The 27,494-nt window shown below is 38.7% G+C and overlaps 1 protein-coding gene across 1 annotated transcript; it reads left to right on the forward strand.

Annotated features, from left to right (window-relative positions):
• The first annotated feature begins 16 nt into the window (after window positions 1-16).
• On the forward strand, window positions 17-26,999 carry EXOSC7 (exosome component 7). Its single transcript, XM_075212498.1, has 8 exons — window positions 17-169; window positions 1,537-1,638; window positions 4,977-5,071; window positions 11,123-11,288; window positions 14,292-14,362; window positions 21,696-21,819; window positions 22,022-22,177; window positions 26,841-26,999. The coding sequence occupies exons 1-8, from the start codon at window positions 113-115 to the stop codon at window positions 26,943-26,945; spliced, it is 876 nt and encodes a 291-aa protein (XP_075068599.1). The 5' UTR covers window positions 17-112; the 3' UTR covers window positions 26,946-26,999.
• The last annotated feature ends 495 nt before the right edge of the window (window positions 27,000-27,494 follow it).

Below are 27,494 nucleotides of genomic sequence, written 5' to 3' on the forward strand. Positions count from 1 at the left end.
TTAGACTTCTGGCTGGAGGTTTTGTGGGCAGAACCCTGGAGCACTGGTCACATGTGGTCGCGCTCTGATGTCGTAGCACACGTGTATTGGCGGAGGGTGCAGGAGATTCGGCATGGCCTCGGTGGTCCTGAGTGAAGCGGAGAAGGTGTACGTCCTGCACGGAGTTCAGGTGCAGACCTTTGAGAGAATAGTGTAGGCAGAGGGACGCTTACGGCAGTCTCAACCTGTGCTTGTGGAATGACAGGGCTGAGAGGACTTGCAGTGATCTGTAGTAACTCAACAGCTGCAATACCACATTGTTTGCCCAATTCATAGATGTGAGCGCGTTGTCACAGCAATACAGTCATAACTAATCCAATGGTTCCTAACTCCAGTCATCAAGGCACCATAACAGTCCAAGGAAATCTATGTTTGAGCCTAGGTGGTCGAATCAAGATGACTGAGACGGCTTAAGTCACCTATGCTCAAGCACTGAAATATTTAAAACCTGAAATGTTATCGGATCTTGAGGAGGATCCAGAGAATCCATGCTTGGGGTTAATACATACTAATGTTTGTGCAAAATTCTGTCAGCTACACTATGCTAGCACATGCAGAACATAAATATAAGTATACCTTTTTAAAACTACATGAGTAGTTTTGCTACCGCAATTGATCTTTCGTTATTAAATTCAGTTTGCCCCAAATGAGAGGTAGCTAATTGCTACTAATTTTGTTTTAATGCTGTCAGTTAAAGTAATTGGAAATACAGAAGCTTAACAGATCTAGGATACAGGTTTCAGATAAGGTTTTAATTGCTGAATACTAGACTGTCCAGTATAGAACTGGACATATAGCAGGAAGTACTTTAAAATCAGTGGTTAAAGTGGGGTGTATATGGTGTTATGTCATACCTCCACTTCCACTTTATTGTAAAACTATCAAATTCCATTCACTTACATACTTTATAATACTGTCGCTTCTAAGTTTCTCCTTTGACTGCTGCTTTAAACTAGAAGTTCTTTGGGGGAGGGACATGTTCCTTTATGTTTCTTTCTCTATATATTTTTTTGTAGTAAAATGCATTCACTCTGCTTTTTAACTGTTAAGTAATGTAAAGTTATATATTCAAATACATTTCAGCATATGATCTTTAATTCTGTAATTTTACATATTTTGAAGATAACTCTGCTATTCACAGCATACAAGTCATAGTTTCTTGAATGTCCAGTCAAGTGTTGCCACATAAATATTGCTGAAGAGAAAACAGAGGGGTGCTCCAGCTATTGGGTGCACATGGCACCAGGTCAAAGCAGCCCTACATGTATGTATAATTCACACAATAATTAGGGAGCACCACTTATTGATATATAAAGTAAAAGTAGTATAGTTTACGTCCCATCAACATTTCCAATTGTGCTTTCGGATAATGGTTACCTGATCCCTATTACTGTTGTAGAGGTCACAGATCATCAGGCCCTGTCTGTCAGTACAGACAACAAAAACGCTTCATAAAATTGTTTTAAAATGGTTCCTTTCTTTTTCTTTTTGTTGTAGGATGATTTACGGACAGATGGCCGGGGATGTGAGGATTACAGAGGCATTGAAGTGGAGACTGATGTTGTGTCAAACACCACTGGTTCTGCCCGTGTGAAAATTGTAAGTAATGGGAGCTTCATATCATCATATAAAAAAAAAAATTGCTTACTGGCATACATCTCAATCTGGCCATATCCGTGTGTATGGAAAATTATACAAGTATTATACAAAACATGTAATGAAAAATACTTGTACATATAATGGCATCTTTAAAATGAATGGAGACCCATCTTTGGAAAATATTTAAAGCACAGAAGTGAATTGGATAGATAAAAACAAAAAAAAAAGAACCCCAAAACATTTATTTGTAAGGACAATTATGTTACTGAATTAAGCATTTGTGCAAATCGTGTTGTAAAACAAATTATTACTAACCCAATAAATAAAAGCAGAGAAAATGTTGATGTTGAACAATATTTAATATTTCTTTTGGCAGCCATCTTGTATATACTGTGTATATGTGTATGTGTGTGTATATGTATATATATATATATATATATATATATATATATATATATATATATATATATATATACACATACACACGGATCAAAAACAGATCATATGGTTCACACCACATTTGATTACATGCTAGATAAAATGAGAAGGTCAAGTACTTTTAATAAAAATGTGCAGCTACATGATGATACGTTAATGATTGCATTAGTGAACCTCAATTGTATTGGAGCATAGAATGTCAGCAAAGAAAAGACAAGAGAGCCACTCTTCTCAGTATGTCCTGCTTCATGATGTCCCCACATACTGCACTACTACAGCCGCTGACATTTGACCCAATGTCACACTGTTTATCCTGAAATGCATAAAAACCTGACTGAAATCGATGTGATCCATACCGGTCACGTTGGTAAAAGTGATTGAAAGACGACATCAGATAAACACTATTGGCATGTGTGTACGTTCGTTTTCCACTCGCGCTAATAAGTCTCAGTTATGCCTGAAGTGATAAGAGCCTTGTTTGTTTCCACATTGGACACTGATCCTGTCACCTGGTGCTTTCACAGTGTGGCAGGGTCAGGATGTCTGTGGTTAGCTTTATTTATCCATCTGCTGAGGCCTGTTGGAGGAATAGAGAGAGCATACCACTCTACAAGGGTTGACTGGTTTGGGAGGAAGCTGGGATCCCTTTTAGAAAGTTAATCAAAACCGTGCACAAGATACGTTATATTATTGAAAGTGCAAACTGCACAATCATTTCTTGTACTTCTTACCGTCTATTACTCTCTGGGCTTTGTAAGTTAATAATTAAAAATGAGGAAGAACATTTTTTTTTTTAAATGTGAAAAAGCATGTTCTAATAACATTCTGTATCATTTGGATTGTAGTACTCCAAGGTAGTATCGCACACATGACTGAAGGAATCAGCAGCAAAGTGTCCCTAGAAAAATTTTATAATGTTGACAACTATTTATTTGTAGTAAGTGTACATTCACATATATTAGTGCTATGGAAGAATCATTGCACCACTCCGTGCTAACTGTTCAATGCTCATAGTCATCTTCCAAAGGTTTGGTGCATGTTACAGCGAGTTAATGCAGATAAGAACTGTAGAGACCTATGTTTCCTAAATTACATAAGACTCCTACATTCTGCTGTGATACCCTGACTAATACCTGAGGGATGATTGAGGGCTTTACTAGTCTCTAACCCAGTGTTGGCTAACCTGTGACACTCCAGGTGTTGTGAAACTACAAGTCCCAGCATGATTTGCCATTATATAGCAGGTTATTATTGGAAGGGTATGCTGACTATGGACTTGTAGTTTCACAACACCTGGAGTGTCACAGGTTAGCCAACACTGCTCTAACCTCTCTAATTAGCCCATATAAGAAAATCATTCATTCTGCTGCCCTTTTATGCTCACTAGTGCAATTTATTTTCACCAATGCAACTAGTTTGATAAAGGGATGACCAATTTGCTGCAAGTTTTAGTAATGTGCTTGGGATTTTGTATTTGTTTTGCCTATAATCAGTTGTTTTGTGCTCTGAACATTCTGTTTCGGTATTATGTTTCTAAGTGGAGCTTTACAGTAAATTATACATATAGATAATTGGGTAGATTGTGGTAGATGACACATTTATTAGTATATTTGAGCTGCTACGGCATATATCGGTTATGGCATCATCAAGATAAATAATTGCTGCTGTTGGAAGATAATCTAAAACAAACTTACATGACTAAGTACTTCCAACATTCATGACAACTGCTGTTAAACAAAATAATGAGGAGGTGCAGCAAACAGAAAGATGGGTACATTTTTAATTTATTTTGGTAACTTAAGGCATCCTGCTCCAAATTGCAGAAGAAAAGCCATTATTCTGAAAACCCCAAGTTCCAAACCTTCTCAATGAAAGATTGCATCTGTGTATTGTTGGCCATCTCTGTGCACCAGTTGTTCCCTCTTATTTTCTAGGGTGCACACATATTCGCAATTAGACTGTGTCTTTCAACTACATTCAGCTAAAACCTATTTAATCATTGGTCTTTAGAGTAACGTCTTCTGTGCACACCCACATGTCAGCGCTGCACAGACCAAAACTGGAACAAGTCGCATTAAATTAAATGTGTGTGTGTTTATATCGAGGATGTTTTTATTATAGAAATCAATGATCTCTATGATGACAGCTCTTCAAATGTCTTTCACATTGCATTTAACACTGACTACCCAACCAGTGGCTTGGGGAGGCATTAAATCTTATATCATATGTTTTAAAAAAGGGTGTTTATGGTTTTCTACATTTATGGTATCAAGAAATGTTTTTTTTCTATTTTGTAAAGTGAAATTGTTCTGAAAAGTGCTTAGTTCAATACAAGTAAGTAGGTTGGCATAATATCCATTTATTTCCTTTGTGGTAAGTTTCTGTAAAAGGTTGTGATTTCTTATGTACTCTTTGATGTTGCTTTGTACAGGTACTGGGGGAAAAAAACTTGTGTAGAGAGCCCTAGAAAATACCTGCATATTACATTAAATTTCTTAATGCTCAAACAGACTAAAGATTGTAGTCTGCTGTTTCTCCCAACGATTGTAGTTTAAGTTTCTATTTGTTAATGTTACAAGATGCCTCTTCATGTATTCACTTTTAGTTTAGTGGTCCTTTATAAGACAGACATTCTATGTACAACCAGGGATAACTAGTGTCTCAAAGATTTATCTAAATGGATTCATAATTGAAATCTAGTGAAAATTTGTCTGTCAATGTATATCTGCAACTTTTCTTTTTTCTTATACTGTACAGTGATGGCTGCACAATGCCTTATTCATTCGACAAAAAGCTGTTGTATGCAATTGTAGATTAATGCAGATCTGTCCATGACCAGGAGAAACGTGCATGTTGCCCCCTCTGCCTGATTGATTCATCAGTGTCTTGTTTTGTTTCAGGGTCACACAGATGTCTTAGTGGGAGTCAAAGCAGAAATGAAAACGCCAAAGTTGGAGCGTCCGGGGGAAGGTTACTTGGAATTTTTTGTGGACTGGTTAGTAAATTGTCACACTTCAAAGTAAATCACAGCTATGGAGTCCAGGATGTGATGAAGCATAAGGTGTTTATTGCTAGAAAATACAAATAAATAGTACGAACCAAATATATAGTTGAAACTGCACAGGGATTTCTGATAAGGCTGAATTCTGGTTGCAAGGAATACTGCAGACACAGGTAGCAAGGTAAGTGGAGAGAGGTCCGGAGAGTGGTGTTAGCAGCAAAATGTGAGGGTCCGAGGGCACAGGACCAGCAGGAGAGCAAACCCATAGGAAGGGCAACAAAACAACAATCACCAGCACAGGAGAGGGAGAGAGACAGGTATAAGTAGGGAACACCCAGGTGCAGGAGATAATTAGTGACACAGGTTAATCCCTAGTAGTAACAAAGGAAAAGCAAAATAGCAGCATCTCTGGTGATTTGGAGATACTGCCATAATATCATACCTGCCAACTCTCCTGGAAAGTCCGGGAGACTCCCGAAATTCGGGTCAGTCTCCCGGACTCCCGCGAGAGCTGGCATTTCTCCCGCATCCCTGAAATTCCGTTGTTAAAATGACGCGATTCACCGAGAATCGTGTAATTTTGGCCCGCCACCCCCCTCCGCGACAAAACGGCATTTTACTCGTGGGGGCGGGGCCAAAATGATGCAATTCGAGGCGCTCCGCCCATTAGTCGCGCCCCTCTTCTGGACATCGTCTACTAAAAGTAGGCAGGTATGCATAATATATACAATGAACACAATAATAAAATCCAATAGTCCTGGAGGCAGGAGCTGCCAATACAAAGCAGCAAGCTGCAGGCAGATCGTGACATAAATAAAGCTCTATATTTTGTTTAAACCAAGTGACAGGATATAAGCAGACTACAGTGCAGCAATTTTCTCATTGTAACAAATGCTCTACGGTGTTCTAATTTCAGGGTGTAAATGCAAAACAATTATATATTTAAGCTATGCAGTTTTGTTTATAGCAAATATAAAAATTAACGGTGATTTATTACTATTTTAAATAGTGTTCATGTTGTTTTCAGTACAACCCCAATTCCCTGCTTATTTGTATTTAGATAAATGGATAACCTTTTCTTAATTTTGTACATTTTCTTTTGCATTTGTCTAATATAAGTATGCTTACAGATTTTACCCAAAATACCTCTTTTCCTCCGGGTGCTATCTTGTCATTCTTGTTCTCGTAATAGGTAGAAATGAATAAGTTAAAGATTTCTCACAGTACAATGGTTTAGGAAACGTGGCCCAATGACGTTGGATGATGTGACTAAATGGGTTTACTCTGCCACCCAGTTGCAGGACTTCCAGTTTATTGGCTTTCACTGACATCAGCAACTTGCTGTCACTGAGCACTCCTTGGTGCTGCGTGGCCTAAGCGGGCACTCATCCACCGATGGCAGAAGGGTTCCCCCCTTGTCCATGCACAGCTCCTCTACTGAACTATTAGGATAGTGTATTTTAGCTCCAGTCCTCATGCACCCCCAACAGCTCATGTTTTGAGGATTTCTGTCTTGAAAACAAGTGGGATAATTACTGACTCAGCTAAGTAGACTAAGTCACTAGGAGGATGTGAGACAATGAATAGGAAGAAGTCCATTGATATTACACTTTATATTACACGTTTATTTAGATTAACTATATTCATAAAACATAATTAACCCCTATGATACTATTTTGATTTAGTCTACTTAATTGTAAGATGTGTCCTAGTTGCAAGACAGTGGCCAGAAGTTTCTTCTGTATTTGGACATGTTTTATTTGGTTTTTGCATTTCTTAGCAGACATATCTCCCTTCATGAGTCTTCTAAGTTTGCATTGTGCTAAAGATTTTATAACTTAAGCCCATTTATGGCCCTGTCATCACAAGATGGAAGACATTTATTAATGAAGTTCTACTTTGAATTAAATGGCTTGCGTAGCTGGAGGAAGCCTCAAGTTTTGTAAAAACCTGGTTCCCATGGGCTGACTGTACTTTCTTCTGCAGTCTGTAGGATAACCTTTTTATGTCTGGAGGTTTGTTTAATTCCACATTGGGCAATACTATCCGCTTCTTGTGCGTTTTTTGCTATTCTAAGATGTGTGTATTGATTCTGGCCAAAGTATCGAGTCTTTAAGACAAAAAATTATCCAACATATTGTCTAGTAGCAAAACCTAAAAGTTGCTGCAGAGATCCTAAAGGGTTAACCCTCATTGTAGTTTGGGGATAGTGCGCATAGTGAAGAGCTTGTAATATAAACTCATTACAACTGTGCTCAACCTATGTGCAGGCAGTTACCGACCCTGCTGCAAGCTTTAGTATTCCCTGGGGTTTGCTTGTTGTGCACATATGCTGCTTAGCCAGCTGTCTGATAAATATAGCTTTGAGTAATTTGCATTAACTTAAATGATTGTGTACTATTATTACATAAGATAATTATGATGCTTAACATTTGCAGGCGCACAAGTTCTTAGTCACAGTCAGTGCCTTTTATATGAAGGCAATAACTGTGATTAATGGCTTGAGTGAGCCAGGGAAACTCATGACACGTGCCGGGATGGCTCTTCTGGACCCTTGAATCCTTTCCTGGTTACACGGGCACATCAGTCTTGTGGCTGGAGCTCTGTGAAAGACTCTGCTAACTTCATCATCTGGGTCTTCACGCAAGCAGTATATTCTCTGGGTTTTACCAAACATCGATCGGCTTTGCCATAACATCCTAATTGTTAGTATGTTTTTTACTTCCTTTTAATATAAGTTTAGATGTCAATGAAAATTGCTTCCCTGTTGGAGTTCATTACACCCCTTTTGGAGATTAAAGAAAGAAAAGGTCACATCCTCCTAGTTCATCCAACATTTTCTTTCAGACCAGACTTAATGTGTTGGGTTATGGAGATCCTGTGATTGAGAAGGACATTGCAATAAGCTAAATTCACTTCTTTTTTTTTTTTTCTTTTTTTTTTTTCCCTGGAACCATTCAAAGCTTTGTCGCATGAAAGATTCTTGCTTAACAAGGCCATATAAAAATTGCTTCCCTGCTACCATGAATGGATGCACCCCAAGTGCCTTCACATATCCTGTTACATTCAACTATTGATCTGCTCATTGTAAATATCCTTTGTGAGCCATAGGAATACACCCCAAACCATTACACTGTCACCAGCACCTTCCATGTGAACAACAGGCAGTCAAAGTGAATGCATAGACTAATTCTGTGTCTGCCATATCCTGGTCCTCCCTTTATCTCCATAATTGTAAAACTGTAGAAATCTGGGATTCATCGGGACAGGCAATGTTTTTTGTTTTTGGTTTTTTTCAGCAATCCAGTGTTTGTTCCATAGTCCTTGTTTGTCACTGACTGGACTGTGGTTTTTGCACAGTAGACAGCTGTCATACCACACCTGTAACAAAGTACATCGTGTGATCAGATATGCCTGTCTTTATACTACAGTTGAACTCCGCTGTTGACTAGTTCATCTATTACTGTCCCCAAGTCATGTTTCCTTTTGTAATCTGTATGTTTCTGAACCACAGGACTGCAGTTGGTTATGTAGGGGTTGCCCCATTGTCAATATGCTTGTGATAATGTCCTGTGGAAGGAACCCCATCAGTTTTCCTGTTTCTGAGTCACATGCCAGTGAGTCTGTCCACTACCACGCTACATTCAAAGATATATACACATATACAATGCCTTGGTATCTACCTTCCTGCACATATGATAATGATTGGGCCACTCTGTCTATATGGACCATAAAAAATGTATACACTGGTCCTGTAATAAAGTACCCATAATCAGTGTGCCTATTCAATTAGTCATAATAAATATATAGGTATAATCATTGGAGAAGCTACAGTATATAATCCACATACAGTAAAGGAGTATTTTGTCTACTGTGCTACCAAAAAGGGAGCCCTACCTGATTTAAAATGGACTAGGGTACACTAATTAGATATTCTCACAAAGCGGAGTTCAGACTTCTTGGGATACCCTTGAAGGTCTAGATATGCTGTGCAGGTCATTAATGAGTTAATTGCTTTCTAGAGCCGTTACTAAGTCTTTGGGAAGTCTGTGATAAACTTGCCATCTTGATTTTTTTTTTTTTTTTTTCTGAACTGCTGTGTAAGTTCACGGAAAGTTAAAGAACTAACAGATGCACGTGTGTAACATGATGAATTCAATATGTGATTGCAGCAAGATTCAACCTTTTTCTGTAGCACTCGCTTCTCTGCTTATTAACATTGTCTTTGATTTTCCGACGGCTTTAGCTGTTCTGTTTGGACAGGCTGACAGCATGCTGTAAAATAGGTTGTATTTATTAAAGTAAATTAATCTAAAATCGTTATTGAATAGCGTTTCCTCCATTGACACACAGGACTCCTGTCATGACATGGAGTTCTACAAGTTGATGCTCAAGATATTCAGTTTACAGAAGAACAAATTCCCCTGGAATGTTAAAGGAAATGTATGCAGTTACCAATATCAATGTGGTGTCCGCCATATTACATTGTTATATATCATTTAGTGCCTGCCACAAAACCTGATGATTGACAAGGGAATCCATATCCTTTCTAAACTATTGTGTAGGTTTTCATATTCTAGACACTAGCTGAGTGGAGATCAAATCTGGCAAAGTTTATCACTGAATCCTCACTTTTGCTTTGACTTGCACATTTCCGATTTCTAAGTACATAGATGAAAAAGATTCCTGCATTAGCACCTTTCATCATTGAACTACAAACTATGAGCTGTAGGTTTTTCCCATCATGTCAATGTGTTTTCCATAGAGATCTTTGCTCTTTATCAAGGATTCGGTCACAATGCTGTGAACGCAGTTGGATGTTTCTGCATGTCACCGCATGAAATTTATTTTGTATGTACCTAACTTTACACAGGGCCCTGAATTAAATGCTCCAGTGTAATTAACCAGATCAACTCTCCATTGTGGGCGGACAACACTAAAGTAGTGTTTAATTAGTCATGTTTATAGACCTCTAATATTACTCGCCCACCAGCATACCTGCCTGTGTGCCCCCACATAAAGCATTACTCACCTGCCTGTGTGCCCCCACATATAAAGCATTGCTCACTTGCCTGTGTGCCCCCACATATAAAGCATTGCTCACTTGCCTGTGTGCCCCCACATATAAAGCATTGCTCACTTGCCTGTGTGCCCCCACATATAAAGCATTGCTCACCTGCCTGTGTGCCCCCACATATAAAGCATTGCTCACTTGCCTGTGTGCCCCCACATATAAAGCATTGCTCACTTGCCTGTGTGCCCCCCACATAAAGGATTACTCACCTGCCTGTGTGACCCCCACATAAAGCATTACTCACCTGCCTGTGTGACCCCCACATAAAGCATTACCTGCCTGTGTCACCCCCACATAAAGCATTACCTGCCTGTGTGACCCCCACATAAAGCATTACTCACCTGCCTGTGTGCCCCCACATAAAGCATTACTCACCTGCCTGTGTGCCCCCACATAAAGCATTACTCACCTGGCTGTGTGCCCCTACATAAAGCATTACTCACCTACCTGTGTGCCCCCACATAAAGCATTACTCACCTGCCTGTGTGCCCCCACATATAAAGCATTGCTCACTTGCCTGTGTGCCCCCACATATAAAGCATTGCTCACTTGCCTGTGTGCCCCCACATAAAGCATTACTCACCTGCCTGTGTGCCCCCACATAAAGCATTACTCACCTGCCTGTGTGCCCCCACATAAAGCATTACTCACCTGCCTGTGTGCCCCCACATATAAAGCATTGCTCACTTGCCTGTGTGCCCCCACATAAACCATTACTCACCTGCCTGTGTGCCCCCACATATAAAGCATTGCTCACTTGCCTGTGTGCCGCCACATATAAAGCATTACTCACCTGCCTGTGTGCCCCCACATATAAAGCATTGCTCACTTGCCTGTGTGCCCCCACATAAAGCATTACTCACCTGCCTGTGTGCCCCCACATATAAAGCATTGCTCACTTGCCTGTAAATAATTATTGTAGTTACCTCCATATAGAGATGTTTCAGACTTTTTTTTTTTTTCCCTTCCAGTTCTGCTAATGCAACACCAGAATTTGAAGGCCGTGGAGGAGAAGAGCTTGGCACAGAGATTGCGAACATGTTCTACAAAATATTTGATAACAAGAGCAGTATTGACCTTGAGTCTCTGTGCATTCTGTCGGGTGAGCACTGCTGGGTCCTTTATGTTGATGTTCTGGTGAGTGAAGACTATACATAAGGCCAGTTTGTATTGCAACACCTGTGTCATGATTTTTTTGCTACAGTTGTTTAGCGTAATATCAGAAACTATGAGTTTAAAATAACAAAGATCCACTCTGTATAACAGTAATTTTGAGTTTTTATAGATGACACGATTTGTTTTATAAGCTGGTTTGTTTTAAAAAACGCTTTAAGGCACATCTCTTATTCTCATAATTCACCAGTTTATTTTATTTCTTTTCTGTTTTAATCACAACCTTGTAAATAAAGTTTAGGTGCATATTCAATTGCTCATGAGGAGTTTCTGCGCAAAATGCTGGTAATTGTGGTAAAAAAAATCTTTGCTTATTTTTTGCATGAAACTGAGAGGCGTGAGTAAAAATGAGTGAAGATTTTAACAACAAACATACCGGGACAGCGGTCTAATCGAATTATCCCCTTAGAAACACACTTGGCATTTCATGACTTAATGGATTGTATGGTTATATTTTGATCTGGAAACTACAGTTTGTCCACTGAAAAATATTTATAACCAATGAAGATTCAAAAGCTGTCCAGGGAATATCTACAGAACCATGACTTTATTTAGATTCATTTTGTTTATTTCTACTCTAGAAATCCTTTACATTGTCCGTTCTGCTGCTGCTGCTGCTGTTTGGGGTGGCAAAAGTACACTTGTGTATTCAGTTACTCTGTTTAAAAGGATCCTCAACTTCCATTATTTCTGTTCTTTTATCATTACGAGTAAGAAACCATTGTACATGGCTGACCTTACACCTCCACACAAACTGTATTCATCTGACAGGTTTTAGCTTTTGTGTGTTGGTGGTGTTGCATGGACAATTTAGAATGATGCTCTTTTTCTGGTATTCATATCCAGATACACAGTAGTTCCCCTCTCAGACAAGAAGTGTTTCAGAAATAAAAAAAAAAAATAATTCTAAATATGGTAGTGATCAAGAGATGCCAATGCACGAGGTCTGCGGCCTCAAAATCATTAATAGAAAAGCAAAAAAGGCAATGGTATCAAGCCACAATACACTGTTTAAGTACTGTGGACATTCAAAATAAACTTAACTTAAACACATAAGAAGATCTCACAAAAACTGTGATAACACTACTCGATGTCAAACAATATTAAAATCACTATCTATATATATATATATATATATATATCTCAAAGATATATAGGTACAACTATATTTAATAAACAATAATAGTGAATCCCTGGGCGCATAACAGATAAGCATAAATCATAAACATTTATTTAAAGTACAAAATACGTACAATGAGTTGCAACTCCGTTTTCAAAACGATCGCAGTGATGCAAAGGTGACTCCTAAAACATTGACTTACAGAGCAACAAATTCATCAAATGATGTTGTACCGCTAGGATGTATGTAAATATAAACAATGCCCAGGATAATTGATGAATTTGTTGCTCTGTCAATGTTTTAGGAGTCACCTTTGCATCACTGCGATTGTTTTGAAAACGGAGTTGCAACTCATTGTACGTATTTTGTACTTTAAATAAATGTTTATGATTTATGCTTATCTGTTATGCGCCCAGGGATTCACTATTATTGTTTACTATATTAAGGGCCGAGCTACCCTCTGATCCTTCTACCTTTCCCCTTTCCCGTCCCCCATCTCCCTGATCCCAAGAGGCTGCCATACCCACACTACACTTTAGGGAGCGCTGAACTGACTATCCATTTTACAACTATATTTAATATCTCTCGTATCTTGAATAGTCCTTGAAGCAAAGTGTTGGTATAATATCAATAGGGTGTCTTAAATTGGAGATTCGTACCAAACAGTCTCACTTATTTGTAAAACGGTATAGAATAAAGGATTAATAGTCCCATATAGCAGAACTAATTCATGTAACCGGATGAGTATTTAGATATTCAAATGCGGGGATTACGATCCACAAGATGCAACGTTGAAAACAATCTATTGTGTTTTCACAACAATTCTATGAGTTTTCGGACAATGAGTTGTTGCAGATCAGGATTCTCCCAGACACTTCTGCCTTAGTATCAAATGCTTAATTTTCCGTAACCTCCGTATAGATAGCGGCGTCTCGCCCGCCCAGACTCTTAGGTCAAAATCCGGAATGCCGATGGTATACACACGCTCAGATTCTGAGGTTGAGTTCCCATATAATGATGTTGAATCTCACATGGATTTTAGATATGTTGTAACATTTTTCAAATATCCAAACAACTGTACCAACAAAAAAGTTGGTGACTGTTTGACTGGAAATAACTAGCGATCATCGTTCTAGTGTGTGCACAGTTATCGGCATGCTGATCGGGGCTGTTTTTTTGGGGGTTTTTTTATGTCGTGGAGAAAGTTGGTAAAACTATTGCATCGCTTGACGTTTCATATAGTGTGTACCTAGCTTTACAAAACCACAACAAATATGTAGATCTCTAAAATAATTAAAATTTATCTCTTATTCTATATGCAATATCTATCCCCATTTCTATTAATTATCCAACATTTGGTGTCTATTTTAGCCTAAAAAGCTTAGACATGTACGATATTGGCGTTTTATATATTAGTATATTAGCAACATCATAACGATGCACTTTTTTTTTCTCACAACCTGCCAGTGATTACTGGCAGGGTGTAACACTTTCACCGTGGCTTTTAATGGAAAAGATGGCTGGTTCCCATCACTTATGGTGCCTTTACTCAAAGCATTGTATCAGTCAATGTCCTGGATTAGAATTACTGCTTGTGGTACTAATTGTATTTGTGAGACCATAGATGATCTGGTGATTGCAGGGATGTAGAGTAAGAATTTAGGCAGTCAAATCTAGGAGCCAGTAAGATATTTTAAGAAGCCAGGGAAGATGTTCACCCACTGACATCAACAGAAATAACTGCCAAAAGTTAAGCACCCGCAGTAATTTGGGTTAGTGGTCATCATGTAGTACTAAAATGGTCCTTTTATGTCTTAACTTTTTTTCACCTGTTCTTATTTTTGCAGCTTTTGGAGTGTGGCGGAAACTTGTTTGATACAATATCCATAGCAGTAAAGGCAGCTCTCTTTAATGCAAGGTAAGCTGTGGAGTAAACTAAATAAGTAACAATGTTCCCCTGCTCATATTTCTGCTGGCGAACAAGGGTCAACTGAAGAATACTATCTGTCCATTAACATGATATCTGTTATGTTGTCAAGACTAATGTTGTGCTTGGGGATCTTCAAATAAAAGTCTTTGCCATTATATGCGTCTATCCAAGCTTTCTGCATGTTGTACGCTTCTTACTGCAACATGACTTTATTTCCATGTATGCGTTCTAGAGTTAGTTTAATGATCTATACTACGCCTACAGTGTTTCTGAATGTTTGGAAGCTGTAAATGAAAACAAGACTTCAGTGGTTTCCATATGTTTTGATTAGACACATATCAATACTTGAATGCCAAAGCACACATGTAGTTCTGCTGCACTTTGTTCTATAGATGAGATCACAATTTTTGAGGCTTTCTAAGAGGAATTTTACACATGAGAGAACTCTTTTTAGAGAGGCGACATATGTTTATTAACTATTTTATATCGTCTGAAAGTATTAGAAAATTATCCAAACGTTGGACAACGTCTGAAGACTTCCAGGAATAAGCTGCATCTGTTACTGCCTACATCTACACTTTCTCTAGCTACACTGAACAGTGCAAATAATTATTTCTTTAAACTCCTTCTTCAAACATTAACTTTGTGGCCTTTTAGTCTTAAATCAAAATGTTTAACAAACTCCACTCACCTCAAGTTAACACTCATGATCTTTTGTCCTATTTATTTTCACTAACTGGAACTGCCGTCTCCTCTTACCAGAAAATAGTCGCACCCTTTACAATCCTCTTACCTATCTTTTTCTCTTTCAACTTCTATTAGCTGGTGAATTATCTCCTAGTCCAGCTCCCCCACACTCGTCCTATACACATATAGCCGAACAATACCACAATCAAGCAAGCCTCAACCGCATCTCCCTTCTCTTCCAAAGTCCTTTAAATGTGCCCTTTGGAATGCACATCTTGTTTGTAACAAACTTACCTCCATACACAATCTCTTTTTCTCGAGCAACCTCAACCCTCTGATAACAACAGAAACATGGCTCATGCAATCAGACACTGCCTCACCTACAGCCCTTTCACATGGTGGCCTCCATTTCACCCACACCCCCAGACCTGGAGGTAGACAAGGAGGTGGGGTTGGACTACTTATCTCCCCATAGAGCACATAACAGTTCAAATGTCCCATCACTTGCGTTCACATATTTTGAAGTACATACAATTTGGATTTTTAATTAATTCTCTATGCGTCTTGCTGTGATCTATCGTCCCCCTGGAGCACACCAACAATTTCTAGAGGCTTTTTCTGCATGGCTCCCTCACTTCTTATCTTATGTCATTCCCACCATCATCCTGGGTGATTTCAACATCCCAATTGCTAATCCAGGTTCCAATGCTGCTTCCAAACTATTCTCTCTAACCTCCTCCCTTGATGTCTCCCAGTGGGTTGAATCCTCTACTCATTGATATGGCCATTGCCTTGGTCTTGTTTTCTCTAGACTATGCTCAGTTTCTAATTTTCCTTTACACGCTTTTCCCCCTCTTGGATCATCACCTTATCGGCTACACACTCACTCCTAGTATTTTAACCTTTCTGCTGTCAAACTCCTCATACCAGCAGAAATCTCAACTCTATTAATATTCAACACCTTTCTAACACCTTCTCTACCCAATCTCTAATTCTCCTCCAGTGATAGGGCTGTACCTCACTTTCACCACACTGTAGCAACAGGCCTCGATCAAGTTGCTGCAGCAAAATATTCATACTCGACGCCGACTTTGATGTCCACCGGGGCACACTAAAATAACATGAAAACTTCCCCTTAAAGCAGAATGTCACTGTTGTAAATCTCACACCTCTGATGATTTCTTCAAATATATATATATCTATCTATCACTCCTTTCGAAATGCTCTGGACACTGCAAAACAAACATACTACCAATCTCTCATCTATACTCGTGCTTCAAACCCTGAACGCCTGTTTAACACATTTTAATCTCCTCTCAACCCTTCCACCCCAAACCATCTGACTATCATCAGTGCCCAGGATCTTGCTTCCTACTTCAAGGACAAGATTGATAAGATCAGACTAGTAATGGTGTCATCCTCCTCAACAAGCAGTCGTCTCGATTCCCTCCCAGCACCCTCTGCCACCCTCTTTTCATTTGATCCCACAAATGAAGATGAAGTATCTACTCTCTTCTTATCTTCCTACTCTACCTCCTGTCCTCTTTATCCCATACCCTCACAAATTGGTAGATCCCTGTTTCCTGTGTTCATTCCCCCCTATTTAAAATCTGTTCTCCCTCTCCCCCTTCTAGTGGAGGTATGCAGCCAGAAGTTAGCAATAGATTAAAAAAAAAAAATATTTGGTGACCTGGGTGTGAAAGTAGCAAAAAAAAGTCCTTTTATGCAAAATGTTTTTATCATCATCAGTTATTTATATAGTGCCACTAATTCTGCAGTGCTGTACAGAGAACTCATACACATCAGTCCCTGCCCCATTGGAGCTTACAGTCTAAATTCCCCAACACACAGACAGACAGACTAGTATGTTTTTGGAGTGTGGGAGGAAACCGGAGCACTCGGAGGAAACCCACGCAAACACAGGGAAAACATATAAACTCCACACAGATAAGGCCATGGTCGGGAATCGTACTCCTGACCCCAGTGCTGTGAGGCAGAAGTGCTAACCACTAGGCCACTGCGCTGCCCTGACTTACAAAACTTTTTACAGTAAAATATTGATTCACTAGCAACTTTTTCACGTGTAACAATACTGCAGCTATCACACTTATGAAGAACACATCGCTTGCATTATGACAGGCAGACAATGCAAAGAATGTCTATGATGATCATCTGGTGCTCTGCTAAACATTGTAAGGCAATGAGATTCACATGTTCTGTAATGGGAAGGAAGGCTACACAGTTTGCTTTGGATAAAATTGCGAAATCTTGTTTTCAGATCTAAGTTCAACACATTAAACTGAGCAGGGCCTGGGAGGTTTGGCTTGCTGGCAAGATTCAAGACACAGAGAGAATGTGTTATCGGAATTATATGTGTATAATATCAGTTTGCATTTAATAATATCTTCTCATTTGAAGAAACACTTTTCTTTTAGTGGTAACGTTTATGTTTTTCTGTTTAGTAAGAATGAAGATTTTAAGTGAACTTGCATAACATCATGTGTTCCATAGTGGGTATTATGCTCATTACAATATATGGATACAATTTTATGGGTGTTAAATATGAAAGGTGGGAGCTATACTGTAAATTGATTTGTAAGTCACTGCCGTGCTTTTTAGCACTGTACTGTGGGGAAAAACAGGACATGCATAAAACAGGGATATACAAGGTAGACAAAATAAATTCAGGCATGAAAGCAAACTGGGAGTTTAGAATCTAATTTTAAGGGGACAGCTAAAATGAGCAAGAGTGGAGACTTAGGATGGTTGTGAGAGCGCAACAGCGTAGGTAGTATAGGCGGGAGTTTGGTAAGCTCTAATAAAAAGATTAGAAGGCTGTTGGTGAGTCTGATCGGTGGTGGCACAGGGGAACCTTTGTAGGCAGGAGTGAGTTACCACAAGCGATGCGAAGGTCAAGCGTATATATAAGGCCTGGATGGAAAGTATTTTGATATGAGATTTGAGATGTGTGAAGAAGTGGTGTTGAGAGCTTTGTAGGAGAGGATGAGTAATTTGACCTGGATTCTGGGGGAAATGGGAAGCCAGTGCATGGATTTGTGACGCCTAGCTAGAGCACTTGGGAGACATGAGGAAATTGTAGTGTCTTGACAATGAGGGAGATATGAGGGGAGGTGATAACTCTGAAAGCAGGGAAGATTTTGACATGAGATTTAGCATTAAGACCTATATGTAGCAAAGACATAATTGATTATAGTACAGAAGCAAGAGAGATCAGGGGAAGAGAGGTAGTACTGGGGACTGAATGAGCAAATTGGTTCACCTAGAGAAAAGGTGTACAGTGAACAAAGCAGAGAACAGCTTTGTTGGACCCCCAGCAGGTAGTGGGAGGGGAACAGAAAATATTTCAGGTAGGAAGTGAACCAGGAAAAAAAAAAAACCTGACAAGGCCAATGGAGGGAAGGTTCTGCAGGAAATGAGGGTGATCAACCGTATCAAAAGTAGAGATGCTCCGGCTCGCTTTCTCGAGAACCGAAAACACCCGAACATGGGGGATCCGAGTACCGAGCCAAGCCGGCTCGGTACTTTCGCGCGCCCTCGGAATTGAGAGCTAGGCAAAACGTCATCGTTATGTCGTCGGATCTCGCGATTTTCGTATTCCTTTTTAAGATTCAACATAACGGTGGGAGGGAGGGCAGGACCAAGGACAATTCCATCTTGCACCATTTTTCTTTTTTGCCACTGCAGTGTACCAATGTGTCCTAGATATGCTAGGAACTGCCGTGTGTTTGAGTCATTGCTCTGTCGCTTAGCATCCAGCCAGGTCGCTGCAGCATTTGTCCGAAAGAGTATGAAAATAATATTGTGATCTGTGAGGTGGTCAAAATTGACTGCAAATTACTTGAAATTAGTGTTATTGTGGTTAATAATGTAGGAACAAAAAAGAGCAAAAATGTGATTTTAGCATATTAGGTTTTTTTCTAAAAAACCAAAACACACGAGGGCGGTTTTACCAAAACACGAAGCTAATCCAGATCCAAAACCAGTTCACGGGGGTCAGTGAGCATCTCTAATCAAAAGCAAGAGAGAGAGAGACCGGAAGGATGATGAAGTGACCATTAGACTTAATTTGGAGGTAACAGGGGAGAAAGTAAATAGAATGGTAGTTGGAGAGAGCTATTGCGCCCATTGGTAGTAACTAAGGGGTCTATTTATGGCCCTTCGTTTTTTTTTTTAGTAGATACTTTTCAATCCTTATCTCCTTGATAAGGATTGAAAAGTAACGGTAATGTATTAAAAAACTTCTCAGGGACAGCAGTGCCGATAACCTGCTGTCCCTGAGAAGTGACTCGCCTGATCATCAGTCTCTTAATTTTGAAGGCTGCGGTGAACTTCTTCTTTTTTTTTCTTTCTTCTTTTTCTTAGTGCGCATGCACCAACTTTTCGGTTGGCGCATGCGGACTAACACACTGGAAGGCAAACGGTACGATAAGTGACAGGGAGGGATCACATGATCCCTCCATACATGCACTGTCCAGCTCTGCAGCTGCGAAACTTTTCAGATATGTTAATGTACACCAGCTTCAGATGGCGTACATTAACATGTAGAAAATGAGAAACTTTTCAATGGCCACACTTTCATACTTAGCAATACATACACTGTTATGGGGAGTGCTCAGAAAAACGCTAATAGGTGCAAAGCAGCAGATATCTCCGATATCTGCTGCGATGCTGGAATAATACATAAGGATTTTACTGGTAAACGTTTTCGGGGATTTACAAGGGGGGAAAACTTTGATAAATAGACCCCTAAGGATTTTCACTGACCCCGTGTTTTGGTTTTGGCAAAACTGCCCTCGCATGTTTTTATTTTTATTTTGGTTTTGGATCTGTTTTTAAAGAAAAAAAAAATTGCTAAAAAAAAATGCTAAAATCACATACTTTGGCTCATGTTTTTGCTCCTACATTATTGTTAACCTCGATAACATTAATTTCCAATCATTTCCAGTAAATTTTTGGCAGGTGACAAGAACACTGCTACCCCTGTTTCTTTGAAAGCAGTTGCGCTGAATCTCCTGGGGAGGGAGGTACTTATAGAATCCAAATCCAGCGAGATCCGACGATGCAACGATGACTCTCGGTACTCGGATTGGCGATGTTCGTGGGGGTTTGGTTTTCGGTAAACTGTGCCTGAGCATCTCTAGTAGTAACTATCCTTACATTTAATATCCTGTAGCTGCCCATATATATTGTCATATTTATTAACTTAAAGTGCCCAAATAATGTGATTGATTGTTAATATTTAATTTTAGATTACACCCATACATTACAATACATATTTGTTTCTGTTAGGTCATATCCTCCTTATTAAGTTGACTTAAGGGGGATATGTCCAGCAGCCATGAGAAGGAACAGGGAGAGAAAGAGATTTGTTTCTAGTTATGTAGGCCAGTGAGAGTGCTGGGTGTAGGAAGCAAACAATTCATGGGTGCAGACCAGCGAGGAGAGTAGTAGTGAAGGGCAATTAATGATGGTGGAAGAAATATGATGCTTGAAAAAGAAGAGGAGTTTTAATAAAAGTTTTTGGTGAAAGTGAGTTAGGAGAAGGAGAGAAGGTAAGTTGAGTTAGGTGCTTGATGGAGAGAGGCTAGATGAGAATAAATGTGCATTAGCTAGGATAGGTGTTGAGAGAATGGGATACAGTAATAGATCCAAGTTGCGTAGGGCATTGGATGAGGTGGAGGCTCCTTTGCCTCCCCTTGGCTAGAGTAGTGGCGTAGGCAGCTTGGACACATGTTCCAGGACGCCGACGGATATGGAGATATGTACACTTACCATTAAACCAATTATTTATTTATTTTTGACATCTTTGCCAAGCCAACCATATCACTAAACACTTTGGGGAAGGTGGGGATGTGTGTGCACAAAAGTATTTTTATAGCTCTGTCATTTATGGTTTCACACAATTGACTACTTCCCTGTAGTCTGAGGAGGAAATTTAGCTTCCATGAGTGATATTGTCATGGTGAAGGATGCCATCATGCAGCATTTCAATTTGGAGCATTCCATTGAAACTTGTTATGGGAGCTGCTACAGAACCACATCTGATCTGTCCTTTTTCTAAATGACTAATACGTATTCTCTTGCATGCAAGGCAGCTAATGGTAAATCTGGCAGACAGAAGGGAAAAACACAAGTAACAAGATATTTCTATCAAGCAATGCCAGAAGAAGACAGACCTGAGTAAAGAGTCATTTTTTTTAAATGTGGATTTAAATAGGAAAAGAAATGTTTAACAATGCTTTTAAATACATGTGTAACTGACACACTGAGGGCAGCAATTTTGAGGGCCAACCAAACAATCCGTTCACTAGGAACTGGTTCCTCATGATTATTAGTCATGCTTCATGAATATTGATCATGAACTGCCTTTGTGGTGTAAGATGTTCCTAGTAAATTGATTGACTGCATTCCCATGACTATTGGCTCACAATTGTCATTCCTTCCACTATCTATGCTCTTTAAATTGTCCTGCTTCCTCCATGTGTAAGCTTAAGTCCTGTGTTTTAGACTGTGACTGTAGGACAAAAATGATTAAATAGAATTGTAGTAATTGTTTTTAACCAAATTACATATGCTAATGAGAAATATATTGCCTGTTTATTGTGTAAACTAGGATACCTAAAGTACATGTTTTGGAAGATGACGAGGGAACAAAAGACATTGAACTTTCAGATGATCCTTACGACTGTATGCGGCTGAATGTAGCAGACGTTCCTTGTGTTGTCACTTTAAGCCGAGTAAGTATAATTGCTTAATTTTTGCTAACATCTTATTTGTGTCAACTGTTATTGCTTTGATTAGGAATGAACAGTGGGGTGTTTGTACCCTGAGTCTAGGATCATGCTTTTTACCTTAGACTTGAGGATTTATTTATTTTTTTTAGAACTTGTTGAATTGCATTTGGAAGCATAAAACATTTTTGTTTTGTGTTTTTCACAGATAGGTCACCGACATGTGGTTGATGCCACGTTGCAAGAAGAAGCCTGTTCCTTGGCTAGTCTCCTTATTTCTGTGACCAGTAAGGGTACTCTGACTTGTATGAGAAAAATAGGCAAAGGAAGCCTTGATCCTGAAAGCATCTTTGAAATGATTGAGGTAATGAAATGACGCATGAATCCATTTTATTCTCCACACTCTCTACAGCTTCTTAGAAGATTAAAGCAGTAACCTACAGTTACAGATAGATTTATTGGTGACTAAAGGGCACATATTGGTATGTGGAGTCTCTTTCAATATCGATTCTAATATTTGCTCTGAAATTATTTATTTAAAATGTTGGGGGTTTTTTTGTGTAGGGGTTGTCTCTAATGCCCTTAATACGGATATGTAATAGTTTAACATTCCATAGTACAGACAGAGACGTAGTAGTAGTAGTAATTTGATAGTACTTGATACATACAAATGTAGTAGTAGGATTGGCAGTACTTTGTGCAGGCCGATATGAAGTAGTAGTAGGACTGGCAGTACTTGGTACAGACAGATATGAAGTTGTAGTAGTAGTAAAACTGCCAGTACTTGGTACTGACAGATATGAAGTAGTAGTATTAATAGGATTGGCAGTACTTGGTACAGACAAATATGAAGTAATAGTAGTAGGACTGGCAGTACTTGGCACAGACAATAAGTAGTAGTAGGACTGGCAGTACTTGGTACAGACAAATATGAAGTAGTATTAGGACTGGCAGTACTTGGCACAGACAGATATGAAGTTGTAGTAGTAAAACTGCCAGTACTTGGTACTGACAGATATGAAGTTGTAGTAGTAGTAAAACTGCCAGTACTTGGTACAGACAGATATGAAGTAGTAGTATTAATAGGACTGGCAGTACTTGGCACAGACAATAAGTAGTAGTAAAACTGGCAGTACTTGGTACAGACAAATATGAAGTAGTAGTAGGACTGGCAGTACTTGGCACAGACAGGTATGAAGTAATAGCATGACTAACTGTTATTTTGGATTCTAAACATAGAGGGAATTCTAATGATGTTAGCAGTCTTATATATTGTGTCTTTACATGTATTAACTTTTTAGTTGTTTCCTTATTGTACTCACTGTGCTGCAGAATGTTTATTATGTACCTTTGACAAATGCATTGTGGAAGTTTTGTTAAGACTTAAAACTTATATAAATTAGTGTACCTGACACTTTGAGCATGTGTGCAAGCGTAAAGTTGCTACTGTTTATGTCTGTATGTTCATGTGTACAGCTGTGTGCGTCTGTCCATGTTAATGCGCCCCAACGCTGTGTGTATCATAGTTGCCAACTGCTCTTATTTGCAAGGGCCAGTCCCAGGTTTTGAGGATTTCTCCACTAAAATCTCCATATTTTATTTTTTTTGTGTCCAATTAACCTTTTGTACAGTACAATCCTTTATTTAGATGTTGGATAAAAATTACATTTTCAAAACCAAAAGAGTTTAATTATTAAAAACTAAAAAAAACAGCTTGACTGGCTGAATGACAAAATACACTCAATACCTTCTCTCCAATCTCTTTCTTGGCCATGGTCTGCATCCTGATTGACTCTTGTTTGCCATACATGTGAAATTTCACAGCTGCAAAAACAAATTATCAATGCATCCATACAAATATTGATCTAAAGCTGTAGGCAAAACATTTGTATACAGAGCAGGGATCTCTGAAGAATCTTTGTCCTTTAAGGAGTTTTTTATTCTTTGCACATAAGCACTTTTGAACTGTAAATGAGTGTAAGTGATCTTCTAAATATATAATTTGCAATACTTTTTGTTTGCATTGATATTCTTATTATAAAATACACAAAGCTAGCGTTATGAATTAGTATACCTTTTTAAAGAGCCAAAAACCCTTCAATGTAAATAAAACTTTCCACATTCCATTCAAAACTGATGACCCCTTGTCCTATGTATTGTCCATTTATACAAAATATTTGTTGAGACAAACCTTTGTATTCGTGGAAATATTTTTACATATTAGGTAATCTCTAATGTGCCTTTTTTCTAACATAAACAAACCTAGTTTTTGTAACCTGTTTATGATGTACCCGTTCTACTCTCTTATTAATGAGATTGCCAACCTCTAATTCCCTGTGAGCTATGCCTATATTAAAGATGTGGTTCAACTATAATACTGGTTTTGTTTTTAATCCTTAAATATGTCATTTTGCTTGTGGCTGTAAATTAACAAGTGGTCCTTTCGCTCTATTTGCATTGATGACTGGGTCATTCCATGCCAAATCATCACAGCTTTCAACCCGACCATCTCAGATTTTTGTGAAATTTGATGGGATGGTAGACGAAATAGAGTAACTTTCATATGTAAAAATTTAGCCCACAGTGATGCACGATGTTCATGCCACAGGGTTGCACACATGACTCAAAATGTAAAATTTATGCTTGAAATTTCCACTAAAACGAATCATAACTTTGCTTCTAATTGTGGTAGAACTTTGCCTGTCGGTCTTATTTTGACGCTAAGGGACTTTAGTTTTCATAAAAAAAAGAGTTTTATATTTTAAATATTGACTTCTACATTTTAAGGTCACATGATTTGATCTTTGACCTTGAAGATCTAAAAAGTGTATTTTTTTTTATTTTTTGTACATAAAGTATGTTGTGCAGTTAAATACAATCTTGGTATAAGTTTTGTTTTGGGAAGCCTTTGGAAGCTTCTGCATTTGAGAACTAGTGATACGGGCAGCACGGTGGCTCAGTGGTTAGCACGTCTGCCTCACAGCACTGGGGTCATGAGTTCGATTCTCGACCATGGCCTTATCTGTGTGGAGTTTGTATGTTCTTGTGTTTGCGTGGGTTTCCTCCGGGTGCTCCGGTTTCCTCCCACACTCCAAAAACATACTGGTAGGTTAATTGGTTGCTATCAAAATTGACCCTAGTCTGTCTGTGTCTGTGTGTGAGTGTGTGTCTATATTAGGGAATTTAGACTGTAAGCTCCAATGGGGCAGGGACGGATGCGCTGTACAGCGCTGCGGAATTAGTGGCGCTATATAAATGATGAAGATGATGCAAGGTAATACGGCTAGGTACACACTGGAGGTTTTTCATCCAATCATCGTGGTCATCAGCTGAGTTACGATCATTGAATCAGAAATCGCGTTAGTGCGTACACTTACTTGAAAGTGCTGATCGTTGTTTCATTCGTTTGGTCATACTGTTTGATAATCTCGCTGCAATCACCTTCCGATCATGTAGTGTATATGAATTCACGACAGATTCCACGACCGACTGCAGATAGTTCCTCAAACTGCGACTCCTTTTTAGGGCGTGTGGATGTAAATATTTGATGCCTTCACCTCTCCCATGTGGTGCGGTGTCTGTATGTCAGTCAAATGGCAATTGGGTGCTTATACAGAAAGAACAATAGTAGCTGTGTATTGCAGTGATGTGTATAGCATATTTCTGTTTGCCTAATTATTCACCTTTGTCAGTATAGTCTACAAGAAAGGCACATAAATTTGAAATACATTTGTGTATTTGATATGTCTGCTTCCATAATATAACACCTGTGTACATCTAGTCTACTAGAAAAGCACGTAGCAATGTATTCTATAGATGTGTTTTGGATAAAACCATACATGTGCATTCAATATTTTTCATATTTACGACATTATTGTGTGTGTGTGTGTGTGTGTGTGTGTGTGTGTGTGTGTGTATGTATATATATATATATATATATATATATATATATATATATATATATATATATATATATATATATATATATTTGCAAGTGCACCAAAGAAACCACGCTTTTTTAATCTAACACATTTATTAGTAGACAATATCCATAGAAGTGGATATAGCTAAAAAAAAAACAAACAAAACTTCTGTACAGTTGCAAACGAATGTACTCTGTACCTAAACATGTGTTATAGAATGAATGGCGATTACATGTTTCCTTATCCTGAATCTGCGTTTGTGGGAGGTTTTTGCCGGTAATGTTTTGCCCTTTATTTAAATTTCTCGGGCATATTGCTGCAGTGACCCTTTTATGTAATTTCGGTGTGTATGAAATCAAAATCTTTTAAGGTGACAGTATGGCTGTCAAAAGTCACTGTCTGCACAGTTGGTCTTCCACAAATTGTTTAAAACGTGTCTACTGTGTAGTCATGAATCGCCCGACCGATCGGACCTTGAGTCGCAGGTACAATCGTTGTAGATAAAATATTGGTCGGAAAATTCTCCAGTGTGTACCTAGCCTAGGACATTTTATCTAATACTGTTGATCAAACTACCACTATTCACTGATAAACAGCATGACAAATGGATAAGAAGTACATTAAGACTTAGTGCTGCAACCCATTTGATATTAAAGAACAATTTCAATCATATTTTTGATGGACAGCTTTAGTACACAGTTTTAATGCTTTTTATTGTAAAGAAGCTATGTAAACTCAAAGTCAGAGGGGGTGAAATCAAGTAACCAGGACATATGGGATTAATACTTAACTCCATCCACAACAAGCGCCTTGTCAGGGCCATAGCATCTTGGGTGGAATATTCCCCTTCAAAGTGCTGCTGTTAATATATTGAACCAAGGAGAACTGTGACCTATAAATTAATGTTTATAGGTTTGATCCACGTATGCGGTTTAATCCATAAGATCTACGACCACCTTTAAGCACTTTTACATATGTTTTCTCAGGTTTTTGTATAGGATTTGTAATGAGCTTATCTGCTACTTCTTACCTCCATGTAGCACCCACTTGTGTTTATTCCAGAATTCCAAGCTACAAAATTCAAATAATCTTTCATTTCTCCAGACAGGGAAGCGGGTTGCTAAGTCCCTACACTTGTCCTTACAAAGTGTATTAAACAAAGAAGAAAGTCTGGGGAAGAAGAGACATAAAATTGGCTTCCTGAGGTGATCTGTGTAAACATTTAATATGCAAAAGCAATAAAGAATTATTTTTAAATACTCACTATTTCTTTTTTCTTATATATTGATTTGTTTTTTACTCATTGAAATGCTTTGGTCTTTCTAACTGCTTGTTATACAGACCTTTCCATGTTACTGTTTGTCCATTCTCTCAGATCTTTCACTGCATGGTGCAATTAGCATGCACTGTGTTTGCACACTCCATTATACTGTGTGTGTTCCTCATAAGGGTCCATGACCCCCTGGCAGTGCAGTTTTATTCATGCGTTCAACATGCAGGGAATACAGACAAGGTATAACCTCAGGAAGTACTGTGCACATGCACTTGACCAACATTTGCTTTTTGTTAGTACATGTATATTTGTTAAAGTGAAGCTTTGGACTCCTTGCAACGATTGTAAAGTCTTCACATGAAGAAATTTGCACTGTATAGCAATTCAGCTGGGCGATTAAAGGCTGTCTTATATATTCAACAAAAGCATTTTTTTTTGTTTTATTTTGTGTTTTGCTTTCTCACACTAGAAATTATTGCCATTAG

Source organism: Mixophyes fleayi, chromosome 5 (genome assembly GCF_038048845.1).
Source record: "Mixophyes fleayi isolate aMixFle1 chromosome 5, aMixFle1.hap1, whole genome shotgun sequence".
Lineage (NCBI taxonomy): Eukaryota > Metazoa > Chordata > Amphibia > Anura > Limnodynastidae > Mixophyes > Mixophyes fleayi.